This window comes from Lobosporangium transversale (genome assembly GCF_002105155.1).
Source record: "Lobosporangium transversale strain NRRL 3116 chromosome Unknown BCR41scaffold_27, whole genome shotgun sequence".
NCBI classification, from domain to species: domain Eukaryota; kingdom Fungi; phylum Mortierellomycota; class Mortierellomycetes; order Mortierellales; family Mortierellaceae; genus Lobosporangium; species Lobosporangium transversale.
Window position 1 is genome coordinate 208,816 of NW_019029005.1, and position 16,539 is coordinate 225,354.

At 40.1% G+C, this 16,539-nt stretch overlaps 5 protein-coding genes across 5 annotated transcripts; 1 reads left to right on the top strand and 4 right to left on the bottom strand.

The window, feature by feature from the left end:
• Window positions 1–912: 912 nt before the first annotated feature.
• BCR41DRAFT_356773 (hypothetical protein) lies at window positions 913–2,786 on the bottom strand. The gene is made up of 7 exons (XM_022024710.1): window positions 2,450–2,786; window positions 1,916–2,047; window positions 1,515–1,712; window positions 1,411–1,494; window positions 1,352–1,370; window positions 1,096–1,231; window positions 913–982 (listed from the first exon to the last, which is right to left on the bottom strand). The coding sequence occupies exons 1-7, from the start codon at window positions 2,663–2,665 to the stop codon at window positions 955–957; spliced, it is 813 nt and encodes a 270-aa protein (XP_021879788.1). The 5' UTR covers window positions 2,666–2,786; the 3' UTR covers window positions 913–954.
• An 896-nt stretch (window positions 2,787–3,682) lies between these two features.
• BCR41DRAFT_378208 (asparagine synthase) lies at window positions 3,683–6,618 on the bottom strand (the record flags this gene model as incomplete). The annotated part of the gene is made up of 5 exons (XM_022027147.1): window positions 3,683–4,569; window positions 4,655–5,153; window positions 5,277–5,404; window positions 5,548–5,636; window positions 6,581–6,618. The coding sequence occupies 5 exons, from the start codon at window positions 6,616–6,618 to the stop codon at window positions 3,683–3,685; spliced, it is 1,641 nt and encodes a 546-aa protein (XP_021879789.1).
• Window positions 6,600–8,374, top strand: BCR41DRAFT_397845 (hypothetical protein; the record flags this gene model as incomplete). The annotated part of the gene is made up of 5 exons (XM_022028914.1): window positions 6,600–6,759; window positions 6,876–7,219; window positions 7,319–7,532; window positions 7,647–7,884; window positions 8,020–8,374. The coding sequence occupies 5 exons, from the start codon at window positions 6,600–6,602 to the stop codon at window positions 8,372–8,374; spliced, it is 1,311 nt and encodes a 436-aa protein (XP_021879790.1).
• Window positions 8,375–8,880: 506 nt separating this feature from the next.
• BCR41DRAFT_356775 (PHF5-like protein) lies at window positions 8,881–9,941 on the bottom strand (the record flags this gene model as incomplete). Its single annotated transcript, XM_022024711.1, has 6 exons — window positions 9,867–9,941; window positions 9,807–9,810; window positions 9,651–9,700; window positions 9,442–9,493; window positions 9,179–9,317; window positions 8,881–9,047 (listed from the first exon to the last, which is right to left on the bottom strand). Coding segments are annotated over exons 2-6 (332 nt in total), but the record flags the coding sequence as incomplete, so codon positions are not given.
• A 796-nt stretch (window positions 9,942–10,737) lies between these two features.
• BCR41DRAFT_107728 (hypothetical protein) lies at window positions 10,738–11,877 on the bottom strand. Its single transcript, XM_022019354.1, has 2 exons — window positions 11,277–11,877; window positions 10,738–11,126 (listed from the first exon to the last, which is right to left on the bottom strand). Exons 1-2 carry the CDS (start codon window positions 11,670–11,672, stop codon window positions 10,842–10,844), a joined length of 681 nt encoding a protein of 226 aa, XP_021879792.1. The 5' UTR covers window positions 11,673–11,877; the 3' UTR covers window positions 10,738–10,841.
• Between the last annotated feature and the right edge of the window lie 4,662 nt (window positions 11,878–16,539).

The window sequence follows — 16,539 nt, forward strand, 5'->3', positions numbered from 1 at the left end:
AGACAAGGCCTCTGCTTTCTTTTGCATCAGGAACCGCTGTGGTATCAGAGTGAGTAGGCGAGCTCAAGCGGTTGGCATAAGCCGGTAAAGCTGAAGAAAGTGATCCTAGCTTCCGCATTTCCTCTGCTGAGTCTTTTTAGCGTCTGTCATCTAATGTATAGATATGTAAGGATTAAGGATACAGGTGCTGTCAGTTGTGATGATATAGAAGAACGAAGAGAAGTAAGGGAAGCAATAAACAGGCTGCAGTCGTACATAGCTCGTAAGCTCATAAAAAACTTCCGACTGTTGTATGGGGGAAAGGAAGCCGATATGGGGACGAATCAGAACCATAATTAGATATTTGGAGAAGTCAAGTGCCCATGCAACTATGAAGTCATCTTTCTTTTTCGGAAATCTTTTTCTCTGATCACCAAGAATTTATCTTGCATCAAAATCAAATGCACCATGTTTAAAGCGAGGTTTTGTGGCAAATCTTGATCAATGAGAGCAAAATAAACTTTTCGCGCTGTTGGAAACCTTGGATAAGGAAAACATGCCTTGATATTCTGAATGAAAGCATAAGGAGGATAGGAAGCATTGGAAGGATTCACTAGCTAAAAAAATATTTAATGTATAACATACTCTTCTTGATAAATCTCAGTTGGACCAAGTAATGAGACCCGTACATTTAAGTGTATTATAAACAAGCTAGTAGCCAGGTTGTAATAGATTAAAAAAAAAAAAAAAAAAAAAGAAAAGGATTCAATATGAATGAGGAATGAAAGTGAAAGAAAAAGAGAATTAGTATGCCAGAGTCTAAAAAAAAATAAAAAAAAGTCTTTCAGCACTGACCCTATTCACCAAATGATTTGGAAACACAAGTACGCATGTTTGTGGCACCATCAAGCATAAATCTTGAAGTAATGATGATCTTAGTTTAATGAATGGCAATTTTTATCTTATCTATTTTTACTACACGGCAATAGCATTGACAATATATCTACAAACGCCAAGAAACGATTCCATATTAGACAATAAGCCTTAGGTTCAACACGCTATTTATGAAAAAAAAAAAAAAAAAAAAAAAAAAAAGATTGAACGAAAGACACATACCCTTTCCTAACGAGCAATCCGCGTCCAGAAAGAAGCGCAGAGTACTTGAGGACAAAGTTGGGGGTTAAGGTCGAATCTGAGGTGACAGGCAAGTGAGGCCGTAACAAAGAAGACAGTGTAGACTTGGGCAAGATATCTATGAATATACATGAATAAAGATGAGAATTACTCAACTCATCATTCACTTTGAGCTTACAAAACACATACCAAACTTGCTTATCATTATTTTTTTTTTTTACACATACTGTAGCATCACCGTGGGTCAAGATTCGAGCCTTCCGCCTTTGCATATTCAATCAAGTCCTTAGGAAGGACACAACAGTCATCCAGATTGACTTGATCAATCTCTGGTGCCGCAGCTCCATTATTCAGTGCCACCGTCTTGAAAGCTTCAAGTTGCTTTTAGAAAACTCTGCCACACCCAACCGTCCAATTTGACCGCCTGTGCGGAGTTCTGATAATCGCTTCCAGATAGGCAAATAAAGTTGCTCCACATCGTTTGTGAATGCCTCAAGGTCTGCCTCATCGAGTCCATTTTCATCAAAAGTCTGATTGGGGATTGCAAGGATGAAGTGATCGATCACATGACTTGATGCACCCAGTGCAGTTTGAAGATTCTCAAAAGCAGGTTCAAGTCATCTACTGACAATGTGTGGGCGCTGGAGATAGAAAGAATAGTTGACTTTTTTTTTTTTTTTTTTTTTTTTTTTTAATTTGTCAGCTCGCTGTTTTGGAATCACGCAAAAAAAAAAAAAAACCCGATGTATCACCATTTCAAGTCATCCAACAATACACAACAAAATATTTGCACTATCATTACCTGTGATGTCGTACTTGGATCTATCACCGTCCAATGCGCCAAGAGAGGCGGCGTCTGCAATTGTAATGTGGTTCCGTTGATCCGAGCAGAAACGAGGGAAGAGAACAGCGATTCCTCGACTGCGGAGACAAGCTATGAGCAATCATTCAAAGTTAAAATACAGGTCAATGTCGAACATGTAAAGTAATTACATACATCAATATTCGCCGTATAGCATCACACTCCACCATCATATCTTTCACACTGTCCAAGTGTATTGTCTCTGACATTTGTTGTATTCGTTACATAAGGCTATTGTATTTTGAACCAGTGATGGTTGAACAAAAAAAAAAATACACATTGATTTGCTTTCCACTTTCTCCACACTTGTGTGTGTGTATAACTGATGGAATAACAATTGAGGATAATAACAAATTTGATAAGACGGGATTTAGCCCAGAGATTCAACTTAATTTGTGATTCTTCATTCCTCCGATCACTCTTTGGTTAAATCACCCATGCATTTTTGAATATGAGCAATAAGCTCTTACTAACCTCTTGATTCGACTTTTTAAGAGAGACATTCAATTGCCCTGTGGTGCCTGTTCGGATTGTGTTACCGGTATAAAGAGTCAGATGTTGGAACTTTTCTTGTGCAAATGCGACCGGTTGGGTTCTCTTGAAATGCTTGTTGACAGGAATGTGATCGAGCGTATGGCTCTGACCGTTAGAAGCAGAATACAAGTCCTGCGAGGCATGAATGACTGTCATGGTTGAATATGAATGTATGTGATAATAATTAGAATAAAAGACTGAAGAGCGAAGGTCGAGGATTGGAATCGAATGAGTTTTAGAAGAAGAATGAGCGAGAGAATGAAGAATGAAAACAGATCGGTTTTTTTTTTTTTTTTTTTTTTTTTTTAGAAAAAATGTATTTGTAATGCGGCGGACCTTTTTTTGTCGCACAAAAAATGTTCAGCAAACATGATTTTCAAGGGGGCCAATTCAAGTTCCATGGCAAGTCGGGTTACATTTTGAAGCATGTGCTCACGGATTTCTGATCAAACATAATGGATATACGTATACATAATGCACTTCCAACAATCGAGTTTTACTTCTCACGATCAAAACAAATGAACAGCATGACAACAAGCAAGCAACAGATCAAAGATCGAGACTTTCACCAGCTCTCCGAAATTGTATTTATGGCTACCATTTAGGGGGAAAAAATGTACTTGTCGCCCTTCTTGATATTCAACTGCTGAAACGTTACATTATGCATGCGGTGGTGTATACGGTGGTGTATGCGCCCCTGTCCTGATTGTTTTTTCCTCTTTTTGCAATGCAACAAGGACAGACAAGGGCAAAATGATACCATTCGGGAATTTTAGAAGCCATGAGTGCATAAAAAAATCCTATTTCTTTAATCGATCTTTACAGATTGTAAAAAGAAAAAAAGAGCTGCATATTAGTGTATAATGACAAGACCTTAGGCGGGAAAAGCACACCATCGTAGACCCACTCTTCGTCATTGGGTCGCTTATTTTATTTAATAAAAAAAAAGAATGGGAGATATAGAGACAACTCCTTCTTTATATTTCTGTCTTTTCATCCTTCCATCTTTCATCAATTGCTCCCAAGAGATGATCATAAGAAAAAGGAAAGAAAGAAAAAATTGTAGAGATAGATAAGTTGGAACAACGGTTAGAAATAATTATTATGTTTTAATGTGGCCTTTTTTTATGTTTGGTGTAGTATGCAAGAAAGGTTATTAAGATCAATGGAGCTTTATGCGCTCTTGTCATATGCGGCATCATGAACTCTCTGAGCGCGCCCAGAAGGATCGGCAGGGCATCCCCAGTCTTCACGGGGAATCCAGCGAACTACAGATTCTGTGCAGGCCTCTTGAGGGAACCACTGCTCAAAGATATCGCGATACCAGTAAGCCTCTTTAGTCTGAGGTGTATCCTTCGGCCAACGCTCTGATGCTTTAGCAAACGCCTCGTCTGATACCTTAGTCAAAGAGAGCTCCTTTAGTGTGTCGATCCAACTATAGCCAACTCCGTCAGAGAATTGCTCCTTCTGACGCCAAAGAATCGAGTCAGGAAGGTAAGGTTGAGCAGTGGGATCATCTTTGGTGTCAAAAGCCTTACGAAGGATATACTTCTCCATCCTACCCTTGACAGATACTTTTTCTTGAGGATCGATGTTCATGGCAACCTCGAGAAACGCCTTGTCCAAGAAAGGAACACGAGCTTCAACACCCCATGCCATTGTTGACTTGTTGGCACGCAAGCAATCTGCATAATGCAGGTTCTTCACACGGCTTACGGTCTCTTTGTGAAGATCAGCAGCGGATGGGGCAGCATGGAAATAAAGGTATCCTCCAAAAATCTCATCAGCGCCCTCTCCTGAAAGGACCATTTTGACACCCATAGCTTTGATCTTTCTGCTCAACATATACATAGGAGTCGAAGCACGGATGGTGGTAACGTCGTATGTCTCCAAGTGGTAGACAACATCGGCAATGGCATCCAGACCATCCTGAACAGTAAAAGTGTACTCGTGGTGAACAGTTTTCAAAAAGTCAGCGGCGATACGGGCAGCAGCTAAATCGGGAGAGCCCTCTAAACCAATCGAGAATGAGTGAAGTCTTGGCCACGAAGCAACGGCACCTACGAAAGGGTATAAATATCGATAAGAACAAGTCTAAAAAAACTGCCTCTTAACAACTTTCAAATTGGCAAGCAAGGTGCATACTTTCATCAACATCATCACCGTCACGGTTCAATGGGACCTGTCCATGGATAATCTTCTGAGTTTCCCTTGCAGCGATAGAAGCAATCAAGCTTGAATCAAGTCCTCCACTGAGCAACACACCATAAGGGACCTCGGACATTAGTCTCTTGCGAACAGCTTTCTCTAAAGTCTCACGGAGGAGCTTATAATCGACAGGAGCAGATGGGATATTTTCGCCATCCCACCATGTAGGCTCAAAGTATCGAGTGGTCTTGCCAGTTTCAGAATCAAAAATATGGCCAGGCGGGAAAGCGATAATGCGGTCGCACTCCTCATTCAATGCCTTGAGCTCAGAAGCAAAATAGATGGTGCCAGGCTGTTTGCTGCTCCATCCCTGATATAAAGTGGTAATTCCAATAGGATCACGAGCAGCCAAAATCCTGTTCTTCTTTGTGTCGAGAAGAATCCAGGAGAACATTCCGTCAAGGTGTTTTACGACATCAGTATCCATTTGCTTGTACTATCAAGTCATAGAACCATCATTTAAAACTTTTTAGAGGATGATACTGCTAACTGCTATTCGAAACAAACACGAAATAAAGTAATAACATGATAATGCGTACAAGGTGGAGAATGACTTCACAATCTGACTGTGTCTTGAAGTGGGTGTCGGGGGGCATAGTTTGCGGAGAGCCTTATGGTTGTAGATCTCTCCGTTAACAGAGAGAATTAGCGACTCGTCATCATTTGTCAAGGGTTGGGCACCAGATTCTAATCAGTGCGTAGGCGAATTGTCACAGAATTATCAGTGAATATTAAAAAAAAAAAAAAAAAAAAAAACAACCCAGAACAGGCGAGAGACTTTTAAGGTATATTTCTGACAGCTCAAACGACAAGCTTTTGATGCGACTCACCAACGCCAACAATAGCCAAACGCTCATGGCACAGGATATGCTTGCCTGCAACAGTACATCCGTTCCAATCAGGACCACGGTGTCTAAGCCTAATCAGTAAGAAGTCATGGTAAGGCCGTTAGAGAAAGAGAATTTCATCAACCATGAAAAATTCTGCACTAAGCTAATATGGAATATTGATCCCACATTCTTGCGCCACCAATTGATCAGGCAAAAAAAATTGGTGATATCAAGCCCTTACTTTTTTGAGAGATAAAGTGCACGTTGCGGAATGCATTAGCATCGCCCGGCAGGTTATAGACTCCGAAAATACCACACATAGTAAGTTTTAAATGTGAATGTAAAAGTGATGAATGAAGAGAATTAGAGAAGAATTAGAGAAGAATGAGAGAAAAATGAGTAGAGAGGAATAGTGAGAACCAAAGATACGGGAAAATATTGGGGGGGGGGGTTTTAAGGAAAGCGACAGAAAGAAAGACCTCATCATGCTTTTATATGCGAAATGTCGATCTAGATATTATTTTTATCGATACGATCCACTCAAGCTCAAAGGAAGGAGTCATTGATTTCCATTTTTTCTTTTCAGCTGTTTGGTGGCTTCATTTAGAGGTGACTCTTCGATTTAAAGAATCTGAATTCAGATTGTCGCCGTTTTGGCGATATTATTCGGGAAACTATAAACATGCAACATGCATAATTAATACAAACCCAACTGCTGCTACCTGTATATACTAGAACCTCACTAACAGAAACAAATGATGTCTGGTCCAGCAGCCTTTATGGGCCTACTTGGTAAATTCACCTCACTCTGAACATCCGCGTTGAGGATTTGTGTGCAGGCGATATCTGTCAAAGTCTTGTTACACAAGAGCTTCTTATTTGATGACTCGACAAGGACATTTTCTGCCCACACTTCACAATTTAGATGAACACCCTCTCCTTCGGTTGTATTAGCGGACAACATCGAATAGTGTTGTCATCTGACTAAATATTAAGCTCCTGGCTATCAATGATGAATCTCATCACTTAGTACTTGATACTTGTCTCTAACAATGCAATTTCAGCGGCCATCGCCGCCGCAACAGCAGCAACAGCAACACTATGACTACTTCAACAAGCAGCCTTGTTTTTCGTCGCAAAACCATGTCCTACCTTGTTTGTTGGCAGCTATAATTCTCAAACAAGCACGCACCAGTGGTAACTCTGGCTTAGGTAAGAATTGCCTAGGTGAGGCAACTGAATAAAACGCTTTTCTTACTTCAATGGTGATACAATGTAGCTGCGCTGACAATAATGAACCGGCTATATCTCATAATATGGCACTTTAGATTGCTTGGCACAGATCAAGTCAAGTCGAGGACTTGTCAAAAGAAACTCATCTGCAGCTGCTGTGCACCTACATCTACAAGACCAGTATCAACAGTGTCCATCTTCTTTATCGCAACTGAGTGATGTCACTACGCTGGTTACTGAAGAACAAAACCGGAATCATCTAGATACATACTCAACAATAACAGAAAGAGTAGGGGCGCAGGACTTTTCCCCGGAACGTACTGCTTCACCACCACCAGGTCCACGCCCGTCCTTTATGGAGACGATTGCCGAACTTGAATCTAATATTAAAACAGATAGCTCGGACAATCAGATGAAGGAGTTGCTGCAACAAAGAATGGTAACCTACTGGAGGATGTTCCCATGCCATGAGTATTGAGAGTCTTATTACCCAAACTAGAATAAATAGCGCTGCTTAACATTTGACCTTGTCATAGAGAACGAAACACTTAGAAGATGGAAGTTGGAGCATGAGCTGAAATTAGATCAACTATGTATGCGACTTGAGCCTATTCGTCAGGAGCCTGTTCAGCCTGATCGTGTTGTAAAAAAACGCGGCCGTCCTCCAAAAAAGCGGAAAATACAGGATCAACCACCTGATGTCTCGACTGCCCCCGTCAATGAATCATTAAACATCTCAGACAGTATAATTGGTAACACCCTCACTATTTTCAATGGAAATCGAAAAAAAAAAAAAAAAAAAAAAAAAAGTGTGTATCAGAGATCACTTATATTTACGGTTTTAAGACGATCCACGTTCTTTCTAGACCGTACAGCAGCTTTCCCACAAAGTCAAGCTAGAATCTTCAAATGTATGGAATCACTTCGGCGTAGCCGATTCTTTTTAGAGTCTGCTGATAGAGATAAGGTGCAAGATGGCTTTCGTGTAGAGGCATCTATTTGGAACACGACAATGACCACAGGAATGATACAGCTGATTGAAGAGGTGATACAAATCTTCTTATCCCCATGTCCGACTTATAATTCGAGTGTCGTGCAACAAACGTGTGAGCACAGCATGGTGGTTGCAAGAGGTTATTAGCAAGATAAAAAAGCTGACAAAACTGTGTTACAGTTATTAAATTACATGTACTTGCCACTTTAATGAAGCAATTTCGATACTATTTTCACATATTTTAGAGCATCTTTCGGCATCCCTGTTAACCTTTCACCAGTTCGAACAGGTTCTTGGCGCTTTGGAATCATCATGGAGCCAATACCTACTACAGAAGCCATCCTCACGATCAAAGGTTCCGGACCAACTGGGGGAAAAGGAGGCGATAAAGATAATCCTCGCTGCGAACTGTCCCATAACGCCCACCGACATCCATTTGAATCTACTAAATTTATGTTACATAAGCATCCTACTTCGGGTAATACTCCGAAACTTGGTCAGGACACTCGAATGCATAAATCAACTAAAGGCAGGGTCCAAAGAACAATGCTTGACGGTAGGGCTACAGAACCGCGGGATCTCTTTGAAATCGGGCGCTAAAAGAAAGGCAAGGGCGCTAAATGCGCGCGATAGATTAAAAGTACGTCATCAACAATATCAGCTCGAAGAACAATGCATTCGGCCTGTCGAGATGGCCAGCATAATTTCGCAAGCATACATTGTTCAGAAATGTAGCTGTGAAAACTGTTTGAGCATAAGGCACAAATCGTGTTTAACAGATAAAATACAGAGGTTAAAAGGTGAGGTTTGTTGGTATTGCGCCAATTGCATGCGGAATCTCAAGATTTTTAGCAAGATAACGGCATATTGATGGACCGACGCTTCCTTCCTCCTCAACGTGTTAGATGACTGTAGGGAGATGATACGACGAATTTCGTCATATGTACTCTTCTCTCCTGCCAACGCCTCATCTTCTCAACCTGTTCTGTCCAGATGGCTTACAGATCAAATCCTTGAAATTTTGTCGAGCACTGGCAATCCATGTGAGGTATAATCGATCGTCCAATATCTTTTATCTTTTTTTATTTTTTATTTTTCTTTTTATAGTACTATACATCTATCAGGCTGCAGAATAAAAGACGTTGCCTTGCGGTAGCGGCGCATTCATCAAGTGAAATGCTCCTTTATCGTTTCTTAAAACCAAACTTTTTCCGTCATAAAACAGATCTGTTTTTGAGGATCCCAAGTTAACAATCTTTGGACAGCCATCTCTCTTTAATATATAAACAGATAGCAGGTTAAAGAGAATATGTTAGAATACCTCCCCCTTTTTTTTAAAAAAAAAAATGAATAGATAAATAAATAAATAAATAAATAAATAATAGTCCTTCAATATATACTTACGTCCTTTTCAGCTCGCGTACAATTAGCGCAATAATATGCGTCACTAACTCCTGGCGATCCACAGACTACACAACGTCCCTGAAAAGATCCATAATTGCATTCATCACAGACCCTGACAAGCGTTACTGGACGAACATATCTTTAAATAATAACAATTAAAAATAATAATAAAATAAGACGATCAGTAGAGATCAAATAGAGCAAAAAAAAAAAAAAGCGAGCTGGTAAGATGTTGCTGTTGTTTATTTAAACCTCAAACTTACGAATCACAAATAACACATCGACCATCGCATTTCTCGCACACACGTCCGATAGCTATCCTCGATGTTACGAAGGAAAAAAAAAAAAAAAGAAAAGTTAGTAAACATTCATATGTGCTGCCAGTACAAGATATATTTCCTGTTAAGAAACAAAACATTAAATGTTGCATGTAACGCCTGTTGGTGGTTATAACTATGCTCTTGCTGATTACCAATGCCTGTCTGCTTCCTGCACATAATCAGATCTGGGTGATGTTTCGACTTTCTATTAAGAAGGAGAAGCGAAAATAAAAGCAAAAGCACATTGATATTCCGGTTAATAAAAATAAAAGAACCACACACAACTCTGTCATGTTGATCTCTTTCTTATTTTTTGGTTGCTGTGTTGTCTAGACATGCAATGTCCATCCCAAGCTCTCAAATCGTACTTTATATAATAATACTATAGTCTTGTTCGTTGTATAGTGTAATCTTCTTTTTTCTTGGTCCTGCGAAATGAGTAGGTTAGTGTTTTTACATGAAGCGAGAAAGTAAGGGATGTGGTCCGCTGCGCCACCATCATGTCCCGTGACTGCTTATAATTAAATGACGCGCATAGCAAAGCAATATGTTCAAAAAATATACATACGTATCCTGTAATTCCTAGGCTCTCTAGACTACTGGTTTTGTATCAGTCATCTGCTCAAATGTTCTTGGCAGCAACAACAACAACAATAACAATAAACACAACAACAGCATGTGAAAAAGGACTATGAAAGGCGTAGTAAAAAAAAAAAAAAAAGAAATGACTCTGGAAAATGCCGCGGATGCAAGAATATGACATCAACAACTTCGTTTTACTATCTTATGATATGTTGCCGCCAAAATATATATGATGGAGGGCTGGGTTTTAAGATGGATAAGAGAAACACAAAAAGAAAAGGGGAAAGGGAAAGAAAGAGGGCGCAGTGATCAATGACCTACTGCTTGGGGTGTCACTTGGATCAAGTGTACGTCTGTGGTTTCTTGTAATGCTTGTCTTAGGATTAGGCGTCACTCACATTCCACCCCCCTGACTCACTTGTCTTCACCCGTCAAATTACATAAACGCATGTTTTAGTTTATAATGTTGACAACTTGGACAAGAACAGCAGAAGGGAATAATAGGACGAAATAGCATTAGAAAAGAATGTGTAAGAGAAAATGAAATAGACAATCGATAAAGATTTATTTACTTTTTTTTTTATCTTTATTAAATATAATACACATTTACAATTTATTTTTTTTTTTTTTTTTTTTTTTTTTTTTTTGAAAAAAAAGGTATTCATGAATATTTTGCATCAAATTCATGCATCAAATCTATGCATCAGCCCAGTCAGAGATACGACGATTCAGTGCACGTTTGCCTTCTGCGATCAGAGTCGTCAGTTTGGCTTCCATCCTGAGAAATTGCTCGTCGTTGTCTTCTGTGCCTGTTTTGGCCTCTCAGGCATGGGTAATGAGTCCTTGGAAAGATAATCATTGTCATACGCGTGAGGAAGCGATATCGACAGCCCATGGCCACGAGGGGATTTATAGGATGAATGCTTGTAATTCCTTGATTTATGACGATGTGTGTTGTGGTGAAGAGATTTTCCAAGCACACCAGAAGAGGAATCTCGGCGTTGAATTGTTCTTGTCGGGATATCGACAGGTGCGGACTTCATTTGCTATCGTTTACGAATGCATGTTGCAGAAACAAAACAATTGTGCATACATTTAGAATCTAAAAATGACACATGTTTGGCCCCATGCATTGCGGGAAATTATCCAAGAGGGAAAAAAAAAAAAAAAAAAAAAAAAAAAATCCAAATACTTACAACTACAGACTTCTCAAAGACTGGCTCGCCATTGCCTTGAGGCGCTGCTGGCGTGGCCTTGGCCGACTCTGCTGTGGGAGAAGACATGGTCGCATCAAGTTGTTGCCTGCCCTTACCCGTGAGTAACTGATATGCTGAAAGAGCTACAGCACTTGTAAAGATTACTGTCTCAACTGCAGCGCCCAAGATAACTGCTGCCGCTGATCGCTGTCGCTTCTTTGGAGGCTCGGCTGCATATAGGGCGTCATCCTCATTGGTTTGATTATCCTGCGCTCTGAATGCACCAATACCAAAGGCTGGAGTACTTCCAACAATAGTCACTGCAGTAGAGGTATCGTTAGGATGGGCCTTCCAGCTCCAAGGGCGCAGAGTTTTCGAGCTGAAGCTGAGCATCATTCTCCTCAACGTTCAAAACGGGACAAGTCTTCATCGTCATGGTCAGGTACAAATTGAGGGGCACCATAGCGTCTAGAGATCTTTGCAAGAGTCCTATCAGATCTGGAGCTATGGTGACGACCCGGTTTATGATGATAACAGGAAGGATGATGGTGACGGCGATGATGTCGCTCTTGATTGGATGGCAGGATGAATGATGGTGATAGTGTCGTGCGGGTGATGCCCCTTGGAATGATGGTGACAAAAGACTGAGCAAGAGTGGGGTGGAGCTAGGAGATGATACGTTAGAATAGGACGAATTGGAGGCAGTTGACGAATGAGATGAATATGCGTAAGTTTTGGTGTTCGTGGACCTGATGTAGCAGCCAGATTAACACGTGGAGAGCCAGGGCCTTCAGACGTTGTTGTGGAACCGCGCCCAGACCCTGGGCTTTGCGTTGGACCAAAGTAAAAGAACCATCGAAGGTATTGCTGCCAGTGTTGGCAATTGAGTGTTGATGGAGAGAGGGAGGGTCGCTGTTTTTGACCAGTCGAGTCTGATTTTGGCGTAGGAGATTCTGTTGTAGAAGGTGCCGAAGTAGATAGTGGTGATTCAGGTGTGGAGGAAGATGTGGTAGAGGATACAGAAGATAAATCAGGGATTCCCAACAGATCCGAAGGTGTAATAGGAGAGGGATATGCTGTTGCTTTGCGGACACTGCTTTTAATGTTAGTATCGATAGGAGTGTTGCTATCTTGATTATCGTCTTGAAGTGGAAATGAGAGCTCGTCAGAGAGGTTCCTTGCTTTGCTAGGCTGTCTAAGAGGGCTAGAGTGCTATGTGGATGATGATGATGATGATGATGATGACCACCCAAAGAATCGTTGCTGCTGTTACTGGTGGCAAGAGACATGGGTAAAGACGCATTACTGCTGTTACTGCTGTTTAACCTTGAGGAAGAGCGCTTATTGTGCAGTGGCAATGTTTCATTACGTGATGAGTGATATTGATGAGAACTTGTAGTATGAGGGGCCCTGGGCAGAAGATCAGACGCGCCGGAATGCTTGTGCACGGGCGAAAAGGATCGACTGTGGCTGTTGGAGGATTTTTCTGGACCAGGATATTTGAGCCAGGGCCTGTCGTCCTGGTGAAGTTGCGGGTAGTGAAAAGAACGCTTGTGAGAGGACATGGTGGCCAGGAAGGATTGAGAGAAGCCCCAAGGGAAAGGAAAGAAAAGACTGAGCGGAGTGATAAGTTTGATAAGAAATGTGAATTTTTTTCGATTTCACAGGGCGCTATATGCCATTGGGTAGATGGGATGATTGGAATAGAATGATCAGAAATGTGTTGAGTGAAAAGGAATGAAGAATGAAGGAGGTTTGAGAGAAGAAAAAGTGTAAATAAAGAAGAAGAGGAAGAAGAGAAAAAGAAAATAAAAGAAAAAGAAGGGGAAAGAAAAGAGCATATTACACCTCTTTTTTAAAAAACCCTTGGTGGACAGACGCCTTTTCTCCTCGATAGACTTTTGAATTGAAAATGTGATTATTGATTGTATATTTATATTATTTGTACGACTGAACTAAGTGGGAGTAAAAGCCATTGAATACAGCGGTAATTGATTACTGTCATTTTAACAAATACATGAAATGCCTTGCATGGCCTGATCTCTTTTTGTCTGTGGTTGGTTGGTTGTGGTTGCAATGTCAAAAAAAAAAAAAAAAAAAAAAAAAAAAAGGCAACAAGCATGGAACACGAGCGTTTGGAAACTATCATCGCCATCACCATCACCATCACCACAATCGGTGTGTTCTTTCTATGATGGGACTAACAGTGAATTATTCAGGCTGTGTAATAGTCGTGCGCATGTGTGTTGGATTTCATTGTGATAATCCAAAGTGCAAATCATATGCTTTTTGAGACCGCCAAACAACCAGCTCACCAACAATAGCAATCAAAACCAAAAATATATATTTATCCCAAGTACATGTAATACAGTGCATTTATACCCCCCAATTCAAAAAAATGTTAACATTCGAAACCATGTCTACACAACGTGGGCTGAACTGAATCATATCCTACCCTGTTTCCTGCCCGATGGTTCTTGTGCATCCTCTCTTTCATTTATTGTTTGTCCTTGGTATTGATGTTGTTACTTTTGCAGATGTTGACAGTGTTGATTTTGATCCTCCTCGCCATTTTGTCAAACTCGGTCCAAAGATGTTCATCGTTGCCTCCTATCAATGGTATATACCGAACAGGAAAGATCAAACAGTGCAAGTGCTGCAACTAAGAGAGGCATCTTTTTACGCTTGTTGTGCATTGTGTCTCTAAAACGCAAACAGAAAAAGGAGACGAACAGATGCAGAAAAAAAAAAAAAAAAAAAAAAAGAGAGATGCCACTGGCCAACAGGACGGGGGTGCTTTTGCTATTGATGTCGTTCTGTGATATTTGAATAAGGGTTTGTATTCAAAAAAATTGAAAAGCGTGCCCTTCTCGACAAGTCACTATTACTAAACATCGATTGATTGATGTATTCATCAGGCAAAAACACAAACTTGAATCGGACCATCGTACATATTTACTATTGTGGACGAATGTTAAATAGATGAGCGTGCTTTATTGTAGCCGTTAATATGGAGTAGTTCGGTCCAGTTGCATAACAAACCAATTGTTATTTAAAATAAACATCAATTGAAACACAATAGACAGATTATAGCAAAACGCCTTTATGCGCACCAAAAGATCTGTGTGTATCGATGCCAAGTACATGTACCGTGGCCGTCGAAGACGAACATTGATGTAGTAGAAGAATGAGAAGAACATGGATGTATGAATGAGAGCATTCTCAGATCCTCTACACCCTGTCCTTTGGCTCCTGCTCGCCTTCTCCCCGTGTCTATTGTGTACCAAACGAAACAATTGCTCATTTGTACACGAACATGTACATGTACATGTATATATTTACCAGTTTTCCTTTAATGATAATCGAGGTTTGTCTGTGCCGTCGAGATTTGAAAGAAAGGATGGAGCCGCCATGGTGTTTTTTTTTATTTATTTTTATATCAAAATTAACCTCTTTAATATGATCAGTCTCCATATTACAAGAATGTCATGAATATTGATAATATTACTTTAAATAATTTTTTTTTCCCAGAACTTTCAATAAATAAACAAAGAAGAACGGTCTCCGATCGTCTGGTTTTCTGGTCTGTGGTCGTACACCTTTCCCGACATTATTCTCACTTAATATATTATATATTTATATACGATAGACATTGATTGCATGCACGCTAATGATTCCATCCCGAAGTATCAATAAATTGTGTGCCAAGACCAGGCAGGACAGATAGAAGGAAACAATTGGCCTGGGCATTCTTCTCTTCCTCTTCCTTCTCCTCCTCTTTATCATATGCCAACAGGGTAAAGAAGAATCGGGAAAAAAAAAATACGTCAATTTCGGTTTGGTTTTATGTTTGAATGACAGTTCGCGCAGGAAAGCGTGTGCATTGATTGAATACGGTTGAATACGGTGATCAAACCCTTGCCCTGATGTTTTTTTTTTTTTAAAAAAAAAAAAAAAAAAAAAGGCAATTGAGTTTTCCAAAAGGAAGAAGGCGAACAGACCACCTGCTCCTATCATGCTACTGAACAGCGGTTTTTTCTTCAAATAAGCATGTTGAATTACCTTGGTAAGATCTTACTGGCCCCTATCCCTTTTTTTTTCACAGACATGCGCGTAAGCTCAGTGCCCATGCATTCCTTCATCTCGTCATCACACACTTTTAAAAGCTATTGTTATCGTTAATGAGGGGGACTCCACTGATGCTGTGTAGTTGGGTAAGCTGTTTATTCTACTTACGAAATACATGAACTTGTTTCCTCGGAATGTCTGTAAACTAAATGGTTTGACTGGTACAAATATTATATTTGTGTGATTATAGACAGATGCTTTTGTTTGTTAGTTTGTCTACTCTGTTATCCTTCAGTGTATTTATTGGCTTCACTCAAAGGATAAGAAAGATGAAATTGTACTTGAATGCTCACTATTGAAACGGAGGAAAAAAAGGAGATTTAATGCATTGTTGGGAGTATTTCGTGGTTGTGTGATGATGATACCGCGCAGGATGCATTGGCTAGGCATTTCGTGAAATGCATAAGATTATAAGCACATCCAGAGTGTACGACAAACATTCACCCATATTTTTTTGTCTCTCATCGCACAACATTTAACCGTCCAAAAAAAAACAAAAAAAAGTTGCCACAGGTTGAAGTCAAAGATTAGGGGTGGGACTTTCGACAAGGCTGCTGATAAGGATTGGGATTTACCCCCAACACAATTATGCTAAAAACGGTCTCATCCCTGCGCACATCACAAAATTGCAAAATGAGCCAGCTGATCCCTTTGGCGGCAGAATGGTATTGAAGTCACATGTCAAGCCAATGAGAGGGAATTACTGCCAATCACAAGGTTATTTATCACCATTACCCATTACCACACACAAAGCATCCTCAGCAAGAAAAAAAAAAAAAAAAAAAAAAAAAAAGCACGGACACCGATCGCAAGACAACATTGAATCAGAACGTGATATTCACGATTCACGATATCTTTTTTTTTTTTTTTTTTTTTTTTTTTTTTTCATTGCGCACGTCAAGCAAGTACATGCTGCGGATTAATGTAGACTGGAGAAGAGCGCGCAGGACTTCTTTTTTTTTTTTTTTTTTTTTGTAAAGATAACAACGCGATATGCAACTAAATACTCTCAGCCTATCTTTCAAGCGCAAGTTATAAACCACTGTTCAGAACCGTTGTGGCGCGATGACTGTGCTCGTTCGATTTCGAAAAAGTACAAATACAACGTGAGTCAGCTGCAAAATGCTCAGCTTTT

Bases quoted from the DNA above. Each gene is read 5' to 3' on its own strand.
- BCR41DRAFT_107728 (XM_022019354.1), bottom strand. From the start codon at position 11,672: ATGATGCTCAGCTTCAGCTCGAAAACTCTGCGCCCTTGGAGCTGGAAG. The intron at 11,127-11,276 runs GTAAGTATTTGG...CGTAAACGATAG, and splicing joins TCTTTGAGAAGTCTGTAGTT to CAAATGAAGTCCGCACCTGT.
- BCR41DRAFT_356773 (XM_022024710.1), bottom strand. From the start codon at position 2,665: ATGACAGTCATTCATGCCTCGCAGGACTTGTATTCTGCTTCTAACGGT. The intron at 1,713-1,915 runs GTAATGATAGTG...CCTGCTTTTGAG, and splicing joins ATCCAAGTACGACATCACAG to AATCTTCAAACTGCACTGGG. The intron at 983-1,095 runs GTATGTGTCTTT...TGGCGTTTGTAG, and splicing joins GGATTGCTCGTTAGGAAAGG to ATATATTGTCAATGCTATTG.